Here is a 17,607-nt window from a genome sequence, read left to right as displayed (position 1 = left end):
TTCTCAAGATGCTGGTAGTTTGCTTTAGCACTCAGGCAGAGAGCCCCTGGGATGCTTGGGACAGGTGCTAGGGGAATGTGGGAAGTGCTTGTCCTCCTTGCCCATGCTGAGGTGTGCATCAGGGTTGGCACAGAATTGTGTCCAGGCACTGAAAGCCTCAGTGAGGAGTTAACAGCACACCTGGGAGCCCTGGCTCACTTCTCCCTACCACATTAGGGGCTCTCAACACCCAGCTGCTCTCCTTGGAAAAGCCATTTGGGTGCAAAAGGGATGACCCCTGCTCCTCTGGCTGCCTGTGCCCAGGAGCAGCTGCAGGGGATGGGCATGCTGGGGCTGTTTTGGGGAGGTCTGGACATCTGCACTGCTGCACTGCCCTAGCAGCCTTGCATGCCTGGCACTGCTTGGGGGCATAGCTTAGAGGGTAGTCCGGTGCCATGGGGCTAAGAAGATCTAGGAAGAGAGAGGCAGAAAAGGCTTTTAGTCACTGTGGATCAATAGATCCACTATCATTCCCATACAAACACTTCATTAGTGTCCTTTCCCAGCTCATAGGAGCTTTCACACATCTCATGGCACCTTGGGCTTGAAATATGAGGATAAGCAGGTGCATCCCCCTGTGGATCAGCCTCCAGTGAGGAGTGAGAGCTCAGACACAGCACTCCAGCAGCCCTCCCTGTGTTGGACCCCTCCTCATCCCTGCTTTCCTCCATGCTCACAGCTCTGTCCTGCTTGGTCTCTTTGCAGGAGAAGAAAGGCCAGGAGGTGAAGAAAGGTCCTGAGGTGGAAATAGCAAAACTGGAGAAGCTGCTTAGCCTGGTGAGACAGCCAGGGAGCAAGGAAGAGCAGTGAGAGGGGGGAATGATGACTCCATGGGCAGCCTCTGGCCAAACAAGCTCGGCTTTGATCGGTGGCTGCTTGGCATGCAAGCCACGGGCCCCTGCTGCCCACTTTTTGCACAGCAGGAACACTTTTCCTCTATGCCCGGACAAATAAACCGAGGTGCTGGGAGAGCTGTGGTATGCAGTCATGTCTGGGCTAGGCAAATCTCACCATGCCTGGCCCCCCAGAGCCACAAGGCCCTTGGCTTTCCCATGCCTTGACTGGGCTTGCTGCCCTATGGAGGGCAGGAGGGGGCCTAGGAAAACTTCAGGGCTGCAGCTTCATGGCAGCCAGCCCCACTGTGAGTGGTGGCCAGAGAGACTGAGCTCTGAGCTGCAGACCCCCCCAGGCATTTGTGCAAGTCAAATGGAATGGCACACTGGATTTTGGGGCGTCAGCCTAAGCCAGAGGGTGCCTGGAAACCGGGCCTGGTGCCCCTGGACTGTGAGAGAGAAACATTCCATGCCTCCCGACAGCCCATGGCAGCAGCTGCCAGGCACCAGCTGTGGGAGGCCCACAGCTCCCCTCTCCCCAGGGGCCTCAGCACGGGGCTGGGTGCCTGTGGAGCGGCTGGGCAGCGGGGTTTGCAGAGCCTCCCACCCCTCTGTGTGCAGCAGGGGATTAGCTGCTGCGTGGCTGCGGTGGCAGCAGCAGCAGCAGTGGCCTCACAGCATGCTGATGAGCGGCGGCTGTCACCACCAGGTCCCTGTGCACAGCCCCCAGGCCCGGGCACCAAAGCCACCCGGCAGGTGTGGGGGCAGGTGTCCTCCATATGCTCAGCTGGCCTGTCTCCCACAAACATCCTTGGAAAGTACGGCCACAGCTTGGAAACTCTCCGTGCCTCTGGCACAAAGGTTGGGGAATGCTCCCTGCTGACTCCCACATGCCCCAGGCAGGCAGGCGGGCAGGAAATACCCAGTCAGGTTTCATCCAGCATTTAGAAGCCACAGATGGATGAGGACACAAGCCCTTCCTTATCACCATCCCTGAGCAAACCACCCACAGTCCTCTGGAGCCCTGGGACAGCCACTCCTCAGCCCTGCCAGGATGGCAGGACATTCCACCTCCCCCGGAATTTTCCAGGCACTGGGTAGAGCTCAGAGACACAAGGTGGGTCCTACAATCCGTTTATTAGTCTAGTAAAAACAAGGCTGCAAAGGGATGTGTTTGCTACACCTGACACGGGGAGGAGGCACAGGCTCTGCCAGGCCTGGCCAAGCCTCTGCAGGAGCCCTGACTGGCATCCCTCCCACCCCACCCTTCTGTCCCCTTATTGCAGTGGCTGTGCCAGCGGTGACTGTGGCTATTGCTCGGCTCTAGGAAAGGCAAGGCAGAGCCCTCCAAAACCCACAGCACCCACTGGCAGGGCAGGGGATGCAGCCGTCGGGCTCGCAGACAAGCCAGACGACGGCATCCCTCCCCACAGAGCCACTGTGATCCCCAGGGAACAGGCAGGGTCAAAGAACCTTCAAAGCTATTTGTCCAGGCACCCTCATCTCCCCAGGAAAAAGCCACACCAGGCTGCTCTCAGCGGGATCGGGGATGCCTGCTCACAGGCAGGGTGAAACCACGGCTGACCTCGGCTGGGAGCAGGCAGGGGGGAGGGCAGGGACACGCACCCAGCGAGGAGGAGGAGGGTGGTTTGCCTAGCAGCGTTGGTGCTAATGCTGGAGGGGACTGACAGGCAGGCCGGGGATGATCGGGCAGACCATGCAGGCCCTCTTGTGCCTCACGAAACCCGCTGCTCGGGCAGGCATCTGCCAAATGCCCACCTGAGGCTGAGGGCACACGGCACCCAGGGCCACCCCCAAGCATCTGGACTGGTAAGGGCCTGCTTTGCCAGGAGGGCTGGGGCTGCTCAGGTTTCCCTGCCATGGAGCAGCCAGCCTGCACTTGTGCCAGCCCTGCTGCCTCCCCTCTCCAGGCACCCAGCCAGCTTTGCTCAGGTCTGTGACGCTGCTGCCCAGGCCATGAGCGCCAGAGAAGAGCCCACAACCCTGTTCCCAAATGAGGGGTGCAGAAGGCAGAGCTCCTGCTGTGCTCTCTGGCCGCTGGGACAGGCACGAGTGTCCCTGTAGCATATCCCCACCAGCTGTCTCTCTATCCCCATCATCACTGTGGAACTTCACACACCAAAACAACCACAAAGGCAAAGGACCGTGCCCCCTGTCACAGCCCCTGCAAGCTTTCCCCTCAGGGTGTCCCCTCAGCTTTCATCGTGCCTGGTCCAGCACTCGAGGTGCAGCACAGCCATCCCGTCTGGCACAGCCCAGTCCCCAGTCCCCAGGCAGATCAGGGCTGCAGCAGGTACTTCTCTTCATTCCTTGACTCATCCACATCAGAAGCCGGCGTCTTCTTGGGACACGAGGGGGTCCTGCAGGCTTTGCAGAGGATGAGGAAGAGGATGAGGATGAGCAACGCAATGACACAGTTAAAAGAGATTGCCACGATGGCTCCGGTGGAGAGAGCAGCCGCCATGGCCACGGTCCCGCGGGGATCGGCAGGGCCCGGAGCCCGGCCTCACGCTTGGGATGCCAGGGCAGCGACCGAGCGTGCAGCCTCCACCTGCCGGCATTGGCAGGGGACAAAGGGGACGGGGATGGGGCCAGGCCGGCAGTGTCACCCCGTCACTTGGGCCGCTCACGGCTGTGTCCCGGGCTGCACCGCACCACAGGGAAGCTTTCTCCCGGCTTCCCCTCCTCCGACAGGGCAGCGAGGACACGGGGATCACTGTTCTCCCTCCAGCACCTGGAAGAGAGAAAGTGGCGGTCAGGGCGGGCATGAAGGGACAGGCTCTGGAGCCCCTCAGGGCTGTGCTCGCCAGGGGACAGCTGGCAGGGCCCACGGGGCTCCGCTGGAGTTCCAAACCTGCAGCGGCTCCCAGGTCAGGTGCTGTTTGGGGGACATTTCCAGCACCCCTTTCCAGCCCCTCATCCCCCACCTGGGCCACCAGGCTGGAGCTGTCCCCGTCGCCTCATCCCGGCCCGCACGCTCCTTCCCTCCCGTGCACTCCGGGTGACTCCGGACAGCCCTGGCCCCGCTCCGATGCCCGCTCCATCCTCCAACTCCTCTTCCAGCCGGCGGGACGCGGGGTCCGGCACGCAGAGCGGGGCCGGGCCGGGGGCGAGCAGCTGGGCAGGGCGGCCCCGCTGCGCTTCCACCGGGGTCTGACCCCCGCGGCCTCTGACCCCCGCCCGCCGCGGAACGGGACAACCGCGGAGCCCCCGGAACCGGACGGCAACAGGTCCCGCCAACTCCGCCCTCCCGCCGCGGAGCCCCGGCGTTACCCACCTGCCTCTGCTGCTCCCCCGGGGTCGGACCCCGGTGCCGGCGGGAGGGCGGGCGGCGCTGCCGGGGCCCCGCCCCCGCCCCGCCATTGGGCAGCCCCTGCGCCCGCCGCCTACCATTGGCCGAAGCGCTCCCTCGGGACACGCCCCCTCGCCCGGCTCCCACGTGAGCGGCGGGGGGAGAGCGCCGGGCAGCGCGCGCTCTGCCGGCCCGGCCCGGGACCCGGCGGGGAGCTGAGCCCGTGCTAAGCCGGTAGGGCCCCGGTACTGCCCCGGTGCTGAGCCGGTACTGACCCGGTACTGCCCCGGTACGGCCCCGGTACTGACCGGTACTGACCCAGTACTGACCCGGTACGGCCCTGGTACTGAGCCGGTGCTGAGCCGGTACGGCCCCGGTACTGACCCGGTACAGCCCCGGTACGGCCCCGGTACTGAGCCGGTACGGCCCCGGTGCTGAGCCGGTACTGAGCCGGTGCTGAGCCGGTGCTGAGCCGGTACTGCCCCGGTACTGACCCCGTACTGCCGCGGTGCTGAGCCGGTACTGCCCCGGTACGGCCCCGGTTCTGAGCCGGTACTGAGCCGGTGCTGAGCCGGTACGGCCCCGGTACTGCCAGCGGTACTGCCCTGGTACTGAGCCGGTACTGCCAGGGGCACTGCCGCGGTACTGCCTTGGTACGGCCCCGGTACTGAGCCGGTACTGCCCTGGTACTGCCCCCGTACTGCCCCGGTACTGCCCGGTGTGCTGCCCTGCCTGTGTCCTACTGTGCCTGCCCTCCTGTGCTGCCTGCCCGGCCGGGGCACACACACATGCACACAAACACACACAAACACACACACACACACGCACAAACACAAGCACATAGGAGCACACACGCATCTGATCCCACACACATCAGGGCTTGAGGATGCTGAGGATGGACTTGCTAGGGCTGAGCTGGGATCCTTCCCAGGACACAAGGGCTACAGGCAGGCTGGGGTGGGCTTAGACCCCATGATAGCCCAGGGAGAAGAGGGAACAGGGAAAATATTCCCTGTGCAGTATGAGCGTGATCAGCCTCACCACCACAGCCGGCTTCTCCCTGTCCTGTCCGTGCGGAATCTGAGGGACTGGGCAGCCTGACCCCGTGCTCAGCTGCCAGCTTCCACATGGGCATGGAAGCCACAGAAGCCCTCGTGTGGGGCTTCATCCCAAAAGGTGGATACTCCTACTAAAGAGCACAGATGTGGCACCCAAAGGAGATGTCTGGGAGACAGGAGGAGGGGCTGGAGGGGCCCTCGGGGTGCTTCCTGGAGACCCACAGGGATCAGCACCTGCAATTGCTCTGAAAAAAAACACATCCAAGCACCAGATATGCCTGGTGACACAGATGCACAGCAGTGACACTGGGGTCTGTGGTGGGTGTGTCCATGGGAAAAGAGGCAGCCAGATGAAGGCTGGGTGAAGGGCAGAGCTGTAAGGGAGAGGGGACATCCCTCCGCTGACCCAAACCCATAGGTGTGATGGTTGGGTTAAGCTCAGTCCTGAAGGGAGAGGCCCCCAAGTCAGCTGAGGATAACTTCTAGTAAAAAATAACAATCATTTTGGAGCTTTGATGAGGTGGCTTCAAACGTGCCACGGCCATGAGGGAGGGTTACACACGCTGCCTGAGGATCTGGCTCTCGGCTCTCTACTAAGAGGGTGTTTTGAGTAAACACAGACACATTGCCAGTTGAAATGTCAGAAGGCATCTGATCAGACACTCAAGCATCTTCCTTGGCATTTATGCTAATCTGCTAATTAGTCGAGAAAAGCGGTCCCCTCCGTAGATGTAAGGGAGCAGCAGCTGGGAACAGCACAAAGATAAAACAGACTAACTCTGCCCCGTCCCCAGGACTCCCATCTGCCGGCACAGCAGACAGGTCCAAGTGTTTCCCTGACTTCCTCCGGGTAGCGGGGCAGGGAGCAGTGAGACCTCGGGAAGGGAGGAGGCGTGCAAGCCTGGCACAGTCCTGGCTGCACTGGGCGCTCGTTGGGATGCGAGGCAGGTGTCTGTGCACCAGGCAGGCTGGCGGAGCCTTGTCTGGCTGCAGGTAACACGCTGCACCTCTCCTGCTCCCCCTCACTTCTCGGTGAAACCTCCTCCTTTGGTGCTCGCTACCCTTTAACTGCCAGCACAGAGAGCTGGGTCCAGCTGGAGCTCACTGCACAGAGACACGGGAAGGGCGCACAGGACAGGGAGTGTTCAGGACAAGAGCTCAGCCACAGGAACAGCCCTTCTCTCTGGCCCAGAATTACTAACCAGACCTGCTCCAGGAGGGAAACTACTGCACAAGATGATCCACCCTTTGCCTCACTCAGCAGAGTTCAGGACGAGTCTTTTTGAGGCTGCAGTTCCAGCCAGTTTATTAAAGGAGGGAAAAAAAATTAGCAAAAAACTTCACAGAAAAGAAACAGAACCTTGATCTATTTTGGATGTGAAAGGAGGCTAATATTTGGATATTACCCTCCCCTTGGATCAGGGTCCATTTACAGTCATGAGAGGTACAAACAGAGCAGCAGGAGGGCAGGAAGATCAGAGCTCCAGCCAGCAGCTGCAACCCCGCCACCAACGCTTACAGGGTGACCTCCAGTGGGATGAGTGAGACATGACAAATCTCCAAGTTACACGAAGTTACATCTTTATTTTAAAGCCATCTTTGTGCATTACCAAGGAGCAGAAAGCGGAAAGAACAGGATCCTTTGGAGCTTCCCATTACCACCACCCCAGGACAGCTGCAGAGCCACAGGATTTCAGGCTGGTTGCAACGCGAGTCGACTGCTCCCTGTTTGGAGAGAACCACGACCGCCAGCTCTGCTGAGCCAAGGAGCTACATGCACAAGATGCCAGACAGAGCTGCACCCTGACAGTCCTACAGTCAACTCCCCCACAGGCTCAGCAGAAGGACTCTCCAGGCACAGAGATGGCTGTCCCAGCCCTGTGCCCTGCTGTCTGTATGCTCATGAGCCTGGGCGACGCTGGCAGCTTCCCCAGGGATTCCGCATCAGGTCCTGTCTCCCCTTTGTACTGGTCAGAGCAACCTGCACCTGCCACACAGACAGGTGTCTGTCCCACTGCCCGGGCTGCTGCACGCCCAGGCACCTGAAACCTCACTGGGCTAGCAGCCCTTGGTGGGACTCACTGACAGCACACCAACAGTTCTTGCTCAAGAAGAGGCAACTCCCATCTTCTGTGATCCCCTAAGGAGTACAGCCCGGCAGCCTTTGGCAAGGGAACTTGTCAAAACACGTTTTCAGACAGCAATGATCACACCCAGTCCGCTCGTCCTGCCCTCCCCTCACACCTCCGTGAGCCCCCGTGTTCAGCAGCAGCCGTGCAGCCTCAGCCCCGGGCTGCTTCCTGCAGCTCCCGAAGCACGCGCGGAGCCGCCGCCTCAGGGCCCCCCCGGGACTCCCCCGGTGGAGCGAGGGTGCTTCCCGGTGCTGGCAGCTCCCCGGCCTCCTCCCTGCTTCCTCTTCATCTGCCCCTGCGATTCTGCCTTCAGCGTCTCAGTCCAGAAGGCATCGAAAGAGCCTGGGGCCTGGTATCCCGGCTCCTGGGGATCCAGGGCGTCTTTGCTCAGCAGGACACAAATGGCAGGAATGTTTCTCTTCACTGTCAAGGCATCCAGGCCTGCCTCAGGCACAATGGGTTCCCAGATTTCTTCGATCTGCTTGAAGAGCACTTTGGTGATCTGGTGCAGCTCCTTCAGCCTTCGTTTCATGATCTCCACACAGGTGATGGTCTTGCTGACGGCCTTGCCCGAGCCCGTGAAAAGAATCTGCCTCACCGAGTCCTGCTCCATCTTGCTCATGGCATAGCCCATCAGATTCCTAATTTTGCTCCCGTCCTTCACCTTCATTTCAATGATATCAGCGGGCAGGTCAGTGAAAGGAAGAGGACAAGGTTTCTCCACAATTTTGGTCTTCTTATAGTTCTCCATTCTGCAATGCTGAAAGGAAAACAGACCCATGAACACCCGGCCCAGTGTAATTGCTGCACAAAGAAACTCCCACCACAGTTAGCTACCTTTCCTCTGAAGGGCACTCTGAAGGATCAGGGAATGCTGGAAAGGCATAACCAAAAGATTAGCCCAGTCCTCACAGTGACATACCCACAGTATGAATCTTACCACAGGGCAGCCTGAGCCTTGGCAGGCAGCCTGTGAAAGAAACAGCGTTAGTGCTGTGGGCCTAAGCAGGGTGACATGGAAAACACTGCTGCATCTCAGGAGAAGACAGAACAAACAAGTGAGCTGGGGTGAGTAAGAACACAGCTCGGGAATGCTGGCCACAGCTGCACCACAACATGCCCAGGATGAATTCAAGCACAGTTTACACCAGCACCTCGTGTACAAACACAGGCTCGTGGGGACCTGGCCAGCCCAGCTGAGGGTAAAACACTGCATGTCAGCCGGGAGATGGTAAACCACGGACTGCAGGAATAAAAAAAGGAAAGACAGGAAGGCCACGTCTCACAGCTGCCGTCTGTGCCAAGCCTGACCTGTTCAGGGCACTCCCAGCGCACAGCTCAAGGTGCTGAAGGTCGCAGTGCTTTGTTACCCGCGGGCTCCTGAGTCCCGCTGCACCCAGACCCCGCAGCCCGCACCCCGTCCTGCTCAGGGGCACCGCGGAGACCCCGCTCCCAACCCGGGGAGCACACGAGGCCCTCACCCCCACGCGGCCGCCGCCGCCATCGGTGCCAGGGGGCCCGGGGAGAGCCGGGCGGCCGCGGCGGGACGCGGCAGAGCCGGGGTGGGAGTGAGGGAAGCCCCGGCGGGGCGTGCGGGGCCCGCGCTCACCTGCGGCCGCCTCAGCGCGCCCTTCCACACAAGATGGCGGCCGACGCCGGACGCGCGCAAGCGCGAGGCGGATGGGCGTGGCTCGATGTCGGGGCCACGCCCGCCAATCACATGACTGGGTGTGCGGGTAGTGGGCGGGGCGAGAGGAAGCCACGCCCATCTGGCTGCCCCGGGGCAGTTCCCGGTCCCGGGGCTGTTCCCGCTCCCACCGGGCACATCCAGCCCTGCCGGCACCGGGCACATCCATTCCTGCCGGCACCGGGCACATCCATCCATCCCTGCTGGCCCAGGGCACATCCAGTCCCGCCGGCACCGGGCACATCCAGCCCCGCCGGCACCGGGCACATCCATCCAGCCCTGCCGGCACCGGGCACACCCATCCATCCCGGCTGGCCCAGGGCACATCCAGCCCCGCCGGCACCGGGCACATCCATCCAGCCCTGCCGGCCCCGGGCACCGGGCACATCCATCCAGCCCCGCCGGCACCGGGCACATCCATCCAGCCCCGCCGGCACATCCAGCCCTGCCGGCCCCGGGCACATCCAGCCCTGCCGGCACCGGGCACATCCATCCCTGCCGGCCCTGGGCACATCCAGCCCCGCCGGCACCGGGCACGCACACGCCGTCCCTGTGCCCACCCACGAAAGGCCGCCCGTCAGCTCCCACCTCACCCGAGCTCCCCAGGCAGCCGGTGGGATCAGGGGTTTTCCGCAGGCCTGCAGCCGCACCGTGGTTTGACAGCCCGCGAGGCTGCTGATGAGGGAGAGCTCAGGGGCTGGGAATCTCTTCTGGACTTCCTGTGGGGGTTCTGCCCCGTTCCTGCAGGAAGCCCAGGGCACACTCAGCTGGGCAGTATCACCAACCTGAAGGGTTAGAGACCCTTGCAAAAGCATGGCCTTGGAAACTCCATGCTGCAGTCAGACCAGGCAAGGCATGGTTTGTGCCTCTCTCTGGAAAGGGAAAAAGCCAACACGGGCCTTGGCTTGCAGCAGCCTCAGGAAAGCAGAGGCAGGATAAAGGCAAAAGCTGCTGCCTTCTCTCAGCACAGAGATGGGAGAACAGCAAGGCGGAAAAGTTCCATAAAACTAGATTCCCCTGGGCACAGGCAACTCACATGAACAGGAAGAGCATGGGGCAGAGTCTTTGGAAGAATGCAGGACCTTGGCCCAATGCCCAAGGCTGAAAGGAACCACTGGCCATCTCCTGGAGGCTGCCAAGAGATCACTGCCTGGGAAAAAATCCCCAGTCTGTGCCAGGAGTAGTCCTCACACCCAGGGAGACACAGACAACCCAGTTAGTGTTCCAGGACTTTACTATGGCCCACAGTAAGCACAGAAATCGGGTTTTAAAAACGTTACAACAGAGATGCATTTCAGCGAAGTGCAAGGTTTGCAAACAGTGGCAGATTAAGGAGCAGTGTGGCTTTGACTGAGGGCTGGCAGGATCCTCCCGTGTCACTTCAGCATGCTCGTGCCAAGCAGGAAGGAGCTGGGACCAGCAGGAATGCAAGCTGTGCCACAGGAGCCCTGGGCACGCCATGCTCCCAGCTCTGCCATCACTCTGCCACAGGTTTTGCTTGCTTGGCCACTTCCAGACGTGTCAGGATTTCATTCCACTGCACAAACTGCTTGGAGAGAAGCAGGGTCTGGACACGACACTTAAGGAAAATAATGTAGGAACTGTGAGAAAGAAACGCAGGTCAGAGCATCCTGACAGCACCATTACAATCCTGATTCCTCGGGAGAGCCCAGGGCACCAGGCTGCTGAAAGCCTACATGGATTCAATCCATCCAGTGGCTGAGCCACTGCACAGCACCATACACCCACAGGAGTCCGGGAGGCACTTGTGAACACCACATACCACTGCCATGCAAGGGCTCTCCACACAGCTTCCCCACCCCCTGTGGCTTTGGGATGTGCCTTGGTGCTGGGATCCTGGGCAGCCAGGACAGGGACACAGGTGTCACCACATCAGAAGGGCTGTTAAACCCCAAGCTGGAGATGCAACAGATCAGCCAGGGGAAGGGGTCAGTTCAGGTGTTCCAGGCCCGAAGTTCAAAGGATACCATTTTGTTGTAATCCTCAAGGAGTGTCTTGACACTGTCAGTGAGATCGTGACGCTTCTCCTGCGAAGAGGGGAGCCGCAGTGCGTGAGCAATAAATAAGGCGAAGGACACTTCTCCCTTCCCAGTCCATCCAGCACAGCAGGAAACTCATCCAAGGCCAGCACTGAGATCAGTGCTGAGGCCCTGGCTGTGGGTGCTCACTGCAGCTGGACAGGTTTTCACCAACAAGAGAAAGGTGACAAACACTGGTCCCATGAAGCAGCAAAGCCCCCAGGCTTGCACTGCTGCCTGTCTCTCCTCAGTATCCAGGCTTTGCTTGCCTCAGAACAGAAACTTACAGCAAAATGCTGAAAGAGATCATTAGGAACTGGCAGGCTACTCACTGCCAGCTCCAAGAGTGCTCGTACAGGGAGGGAAAGGGTGAAGGGACAGCGTGACAGTGTCAACAAAGTTCCAGAGAGTAGGACACTGGAGGAGTGCAATGCTTCACCTCAATGTCTCTGTAAAAGGGGAAATTCAAGACAGTTAAACCCACTGTCACTTACTACATGTCACTGAAAGCTGTTTTGAGCAGGGTTATGGTGAGCAAATTTCCAACTTGGACTCAATTCACAGAAATCCTGGCTCCTTTTCCCCCTTGGAGTACTTAAACTTATTTAAGACTGCAGTATGAAAATTCAGATTGCAAAAAAATGCCATAAATTAGCAATTCAAACAATTACAAATACAAGGGTGTCAGTACAGCCACTTGCAAAGGTTCCTAGGCCCTTCTAGTCAATACTGATAGGAACAGTCATGGTACCTGCTGCTGTATGTGGATCTGTGAGAGCCGCTGCAGTTTGGCTGCGTGGTCAGGAACCGCTGGAAGCACAAAGGAGAAATCAGTTTGGGCTGCTACACAGCACATGGGAACAGCTCCCAGGTAAAGCCCAGTCCTCCTCCACGAGCATGGCATGGCAGAACTCCACTCACTGAGTGCAAGTGTCCCACACTATAGATAAAACTCACACGGGATTAAAAAAAAGCCCACTTAACTACCCTGCACATGGCACGAGCTCAGGGATGCCCACAGCGAGGGCCACTCAAGAACTACATCAGAGTCAACCACCTGCCAGGAACGGAGATGTTCTGGATGCAAAAGAGCTCACAGGAAGGAATGACCTGCCAGGCTCCACCCTCTCTGCCACAGCGCTCTCTCTAGCCTGCTTCTCAAGCTCCTCCCTCACCCTGCGAGGGAGGCTGAGCAGCAGGAGGCAGGGGCAGAGCAAGGCTGTACTCAGTTTACTCTCACACCACTAAGCTGTCCTCTTCTCTAGAGAAAAGAAGCAGAGCAGGACAGGCCACGGCTCAGCAGGTGGCATTTGCAGCTCCGGCTTGCAGGAGAGCATGCATACCTTGGATACTGGTGCTGTCCAAGATGGGCTGGAGGTTCTTCACCTGCTCCAGCAGAGCTGCACGGGCAGGAATGGCCTGCTCCTCTGGTTGGGGGGACAAGAAGCAACATCAGTAAACACAAAACACTGCTCTGGCTTTTCACAAAAGTGGTAATTCTTCCAGCTGATCTGCCTCTACAGGAAGGAGCTTGTTCATTATTTTATTTACACTTTTGTGCTGCTCATCCCTGGGTCTTGAATCACACCAACTTCATGCAAGAGAATCTCCACCGAGTTCTAATGACAGGACAAGGATTAATGAGCACAAATTGAAAGAGGGGAAATTTAGGGTGGATATTAGGAAGAAATTCTTTCCTGTGAGGGTGGTGAGGCACTGGCACAGGTTGCCCAGGAGGTTGTGGATGCTCCATCCCGGGCAGTGTTGGGTCTGAGCAGCCTGGGATAGTCGGGGAGGTGTCCCTGTCTGTGGCAGGGTGGGTTGGGATGGATGGTCCTTAAGTTCCCTTCCACCCCCTCAACATTCCATGATTCTGTGGAATTCCATTCACAGGTTGTACCACTGCAGGCTGATCAGATTCCTTGGGTCACGAGAGGACAAGGCTAGGGGATGTCAAAATACACCCAAATGTCTTCTCTTTTTGTCCCAGCCTGGAGAACACTGGAAGTGGGGTGAGGAAACCATTCCAGCTCCAGCTTTTCCCGGCAGCCTTTGATTAATTTGGGGCCAAAGTGAACGATCAGTATGGGAGAGATCAGAGCTGACAAAAGCACAGGAGGCAGCACTGAGGGTGACAGACATCCTTGTACAAACCTGCCTCTGACACCTCCACAGGGCGTGCCGTGCCACATCTTTACAGCTGAAGGAAAGGAATCCATCCCAATCCATCCTTAGGTAAAGCACACTTTTTTTGCAGTGCCACAAAAGCCTCCTGCTTCCCCTCGTTTCCTGCCATACCTGCCAAGATGAACTGCAGCTTCATGGTGTCTGGAACAGCCATCCTGTCGATGTACTGGGGGTCGAGGTATTTTATTACATCTTCAACTGGAGGGACAAACAGGTTTGGAGGGAAAAAGTAGGGCAGATGTTATGGCATGCACAAGAGCAGCTTCCCCTCCCTCTATGCATCAGATTACTTTGCAGACACTGCTCACTTGGCCACCTTTTTTTTTTTTTTTTTTTTTTTAAAGATTAATTAATTTCTGTGTGATTTTGGAGCTCTGTGACCAAGAACTGACAAGTGGCTCAAGCCAGGGAACACTGCTTTAAGGACAACTGGAAATCTTGCTTTTTGTCTGGATGAGAATTACCAAAGGTGAGTGAAATCTGCTTTCTCCCACCCTCAGGACAAAACCAGCCCACAGCCCCCCATCCAGGTCCTTAAAACCATCCACAAAAAACATGGTTTACTCTTTTACACTGAGCAGCCACTGCAGACTTGGACCGCAAGGACCCTCCCTGCCCCTCCTGTGACAGCACAGAGCACAACCTGGCCAACAGGCAGCTCTGCAGGACAAAGTGCCCCCAGACTGGAGGCAGCTCCCCAGTTCTGCCCAGTGAGTGTGACCTTTATTGCTCCCACCACACACAGAACTATTCCAGCACACTCAGGAAGCCCAAGTGTGCAGGAATTAATTTAACAGCTGGTGCTCCAGGAGCCTCCAGAGGCTGCACTTCGGGCAGAGCAGATCCTGGCACTGACACGGGCAGGTGGAAATTGAGCAAGTAACGGGCTCCAGCAGCCCATTTCCCACCCCCGACTGCCGAGCTGGAGCATCGCTCCCAGGTACTTACTTCTGTGCCAAACAAACTGAAATAAGGGCCCAAACCAAGCAGGTGTGGGGAAGCTGCTGTTGTTTAGAGCAGCGACACGGTCTGGAGCTGCCCCCTCCCGCCCTCTGCGACCCCTGCCCTTCCAAAAGAGCCGCTCACTCTTCTTAAACAGGATTTTGATCCTCTCCCTCTTGCCGGCGATGTTGTTCAGCGCCACCTGCACCTTCACCAGCTCGTCCGCCACCTGCAGAGGGAGGGGACGGAGCTGTCAGGCCCCGCCGGGCAGCGGCACCCCAGCCCCGCCCGGGCCGCACCAAACAGGCCCCCGGCCGCCCTCCGCGGCTCCCCCCCGGCACCTTTCGCGGCCCGCAGCCCGGGGCACCGAGCCCGACGCGCTGCTCCAGCTCCTCCAGCCGCCACTGCAGCCGCCGCAGCTCCGCAGCGCCCGCCGCCATCTTCGTGCCGGGCGGAAGCGGCCGCGCCTCACTTCCGGCGCGCCCCGGCGGTTGCCATGGCGGCGCGTTGCTAAGGCCCGCGGTTGCCATGGAGACGGGAGGGGAGGCCGCGTCCGGCCCAGCCAGGCCCCGCTCCCCGGATCCCCGAATCGCGGTCGATGGCGATTTGCACTGCAGAGGGAGGCGAGCAGCCCTCCCGCCGCCTGCCAGGGCAGTCGATGGCCCCTTCATTCCTGCGTGGTCCTCCAGGAAAGAGACGCTGGGATGCGTTAAAAGGAATTGATGTAGCGATCCGTGTGGATGCAGGCCCTTTGAAATCCGGGAGGCTGCCGCTGGCTTTCCCCCAGGCCTCTGTCTGCCCGTGTTCACCTTTCTGTTATCGACTGCCACAGGTGACATTCGTGAAGAAGAGAAGCACTAATGAATGGCGCAGCCAGCCCCAGCCACGCCACTGCCTTCAGCTGGCACTCACAATTAAACGGATTTCTGACAAGATTAAATTAATTCATAGTAGCAGCATCTGCCACAGAAAAAGTCCAGAGGGTTTCCCAGCTGCAGAGCAAAAACTATTTTAGGGCAGACTGTGGCCAGCAGGCCAAGGGAGGTGATCCTGCCCCTCTGTGGTGAGGGCACATCTGGAGGGCTCTGTCCCCTTCTGGGCTCCTCGGCACAAGGGAAACAAGGAGCTGCTGGAGAGGGTCCAGCAGAGGCCACAAAGATGGTCTGGGGTCTGGAGCATCTCTTTGTGAGGAGAGACTGAGGGAGCTGGGCCTGTTCAGTCTGGAGAAAAGACTGAGGGGATCCCATAAATGCATATAAATATATCAAAAGCTGCTGTCAGAGGGGATGGTGCCAGACTGTTTCCAGTGGTGCCCTGTGACAGGATAAGGAGCAAGAGCCATAAGCTAAAACAGAAGGAAAGGCTTCATTATCCTGAGGGTGGCAGAGCACTGGAATGGCTGCCCAGGGAGTTGTGGAGTTTCCCTCTCCGGAGACACCCAAACCCCACCTGGATGTGCTCCCGTGTCACCTGCTCCTGGTGGCCCTGCCTTGGCAGGGGTTGGCTGGCTGATCTCCGGGGGTCCCTTCCTGCCCTGAGGATTCTGTGGTTCTGGGAATTTTTAAAGCACATTCTGATGTCATTCTCTGCATCCCAGGGCTGAGCCCCGTCCTGAACAAATTACTTCAGCAGTGCCAGGATGAACGTGGGCCTGGGCATCGCACAGCCATAGCCCAGGCACCAGGGAACAGTCAAGATTCCAGGCCACTCTTTAGATAACAACCACCAGCTAACAGCAGGTATTTTGCTAATACCTCTGATAATATGGGCTGCATGGCTTTGGGGAACCCCCCCATTGCCCTCTGATGAAAGCCAAACCCCCCAGGCCCTGAAAAATCGTTGTCCTCACAGGTACATTCCTACTGAGCATTGTGCAGGCCCCCCAGGATGCAGGAGGGAGCTGTGGGGTGGCCCCGTGCCCTGGCAGCCCTTTTGCCCCCCCAAATCCCCTGCAGGAGCTGTGCAGAGCACTCAGGCAGCAGGAGAAGGCTGAGGCTTCGTGTGCAATGCCTTTTCTTCCCGGGGATCGATAACTGGGATCTTCAGAGGGCAAAGAGCTGAGCTTTGTTCCACAAAGGCGACAAATAGAAATGGCTTCATTAGCAGCAGCGCCCGGGGGCTGCAGAAGGGGCCAGGGGCTGCAGGGGGCTAGGGGCTTGCACACAGCCATGGCCTGTGCTGAGAGGGTACCAGCTCTGCCGTGGCCTCAGCCCAGCATGATGGGTGATGCCCCAAACACACAAATTCCTCTACTAGAGGGTCCCAGACCACCCTGAGCTGAAAAACTCAGGCAGTCCTGGGCCTCAAGCACTGTGGGGTTTTGGGACTGTCCCTATCCACCCTTTAGAGTTCCATCCAGGTTGCAAGCCTTGGAATGGGGCTGCAGCTACAGCACTGATTGCCCGCAGCCCAGCGCATGGAGCCTGTTCCCTGCTCCTTGGGAATGAGAGCAGGCCTTTGGCCACATCCCATCCCTGGAGCCTGCAGGGACACACTGATTCAACCACTTGCTCCCGGCCCAGCGCTGCAGCTGGATTCAGTGTTCCGTCGGCTGGGCTGGATTGTCCCCTCATCCTCCACCTTCTCTCTCCTGCTCAATTACAGTCCCTGCAGGACATGGGGAGGCAGGCATCAATCTCGGCTGGTTACTCAGGTGACAGCAGCTGTGTCCCCGAGCTCCCCAGGGAGCACGGAAACACACATCACCCTCTGAGCTCGGTAATGAGTGGGGATGCGGGCCCACATGTGCCCTGCCGGCTCCCTGGGGCTGCGGTGCTCGATGAGCTGTGGCCAGCACTTCCCAGCAGTGCAAAGGGACACGAGGCCCCAATTAAGGCTGCATCAATCCCCCTCCAGCTCTGCTTGGCACACTCACAAACAACCCCCCAACACATGCACACACACACCCCTTGTTCATGAACCTTCCTCCATCCCCAGTGGCCAGAACACAGGGAGGACCTGCCAGACCACCGGTCCTCTGCAGGCTTCTGTGTCACCCCCATGCCCTCAACACGTTTCCAGCGTGACATCCCGATCCTCCGTGTCATCCCCGTGTCCCGAGGCTGGTCCGGGCGGGCCGCGGTGCTGCAGCACCCTGGACAGCGACACCGCTCCCCGGGTGGGCTCAGGGGTCCGGGCTGGGGGTGTATCCTTGCCCTGGGAATGTCGGGGGACACGGGGTTGGGGCTGTTCCCGAGGGGCTGGGGCTGTTCCCGGAGAACTGGGGGCTGTCCCCCAGGGGCTGAGTTGGGGCTGTACCTAAGGACCTGCGGCTGTCCCCGGGATGCTGTGTGTTCCCAGGGGTCCGAGTCTGGCCTCAGGGGGGAACCCAAACAGGAGTTTCTGTCCTCTTGGGTGCCAGGGACCTGTCTTCGTGG

General features: G+C 59.1%; 4 protein-coding genes across 7 annotated transcripts in view; 1 reads left to right on the top strand and 3 right to left on the bottom strand.

The window, feature by feature from the left end:
• The window catches only part of DNAI1 (dynein axonemal intermediate chain 1), a 136,690-nt gene extending 135,698 nt beyond the window's left edge, over positions 1-992 (top strand). The window contains exon 20 of the mRNA XM_039704494.1: positions 745-992. Within this exon, the coding sequence (XP_039560428.1) occupies positions 745-849 (105 nt within the window). The 3' untranslated portion in view covers positions 850-992. The remainder of the gene's footprint in view (positions 1-744) is intronic.
• A 998-nt stretch (positions 993-1,990) lies between these two features.
• Positions 1,991-4,242, bottom strand: ENHO (energy homeostasis associated). Its single transcript, XM_039704491.1, has 2 exons — positions 4,171-4,242; positions 1,991-3,627 (listed from the first exon to the last, which is right to left on the bottom strand). The coding sequence occupies exon 2, from the start codon at positions 3,355-3,357 to the stop codon at positions 3,172-3,174; it is 186 nt and encodes a 61-aa protein (XP_039560425.1). The 5' UTR covers positions 3,358-3,627; positions 4,171-4,242; the 3' UTR covers positions 1,991-3,171.
• A 2,559-nt stretch (positions 4,243-6,801) lies between these two features.
• RPP25L (ribonuclease P/MRP subunit p25 like) lies at positions 6,802-9,060 on the bottom strand. 4 transcript variants are annotated; one of them, XM_039704498.1, is made up of 2 exons: positions 8,985-9,060; positions 6,802-8,135 (listed from the first exon to the last, which is right to left on the bottom strand). In XM_039704498.1, the coding sequence occupies exon 2, from the start codon at positions 8,124-8,126 to the stop codon at positions 7,578-7,580; it is 549 nt and encodes a 182-aa protein (XP_039560432.1). In that variant the 5' UTR covers positions 8,127-8,135; positions 8,985-9,060; the 3' UTR covers positions 6,802-7,577. The 4 variants fall into 4 exon arrangements, with proteins under 4 accessions (XP_039560432.1, XP_039560434.1, XP_039560433.1 ...); XM_039704500.1 differs by lacking the exon at positions 8,985-9,060 and adding an exon at positions 8,857-8,878; XM_039704499.1 differs by lacking the exon at positions 8,985-9,060 and adding an exon at positions 8,687-8,848.
• Positions 9,061-10,278: 1,218 nt separating this feature from the next.
• Positions 10,279-14,705, bottom strand: DCTN3 (dynactin subunit 3). Its single transcript, XM_039704495.1, has 7 exons — positions 14,572-14,705; positions 14,375-14,459; positions 13,400-13,486; positions 12,445-12,528; positions 11,853-11,911; positions 11,051-11,110; positions 10,279-10,629 (listed from the first exon to the last, which is right to left on the bottom strand). The coding sequence occupies exons 1-7, from the start codon at positions 14,668-14,670 to the stop codon at positions 10,540-10,542; spliced, it is 564 nt and encodes a 187-aa protein (XP_039560429.1). The 5' UTR covers positions 14,671-14,705; the 3' UTR covers positions 10,279-10,539.
• Between the last annotated feature and the right edge of the window lie 2,902 nt (positions 14,706-17,607).

The sequence above is a fragment of the Passer montanus genome, unplaced genomic scaffold (genome assembly GCF_014805655.1).
Source record: "Passer montanus isolate IOZ18808 unplaced genomic scaffold, ASM1480565v1 scaffold176, whole genome shotgun sequence".
NCBI lineage: Eukaryota > Metazoa > Chordata > Aves > Passeriformes > Passeridae > Passer > Passer montanus.
The sequence above is the reverse complement of the archived record's forward strand: the minus strand, read 5'-3'. Positions and strand labels throughout refer to the sequence as shown.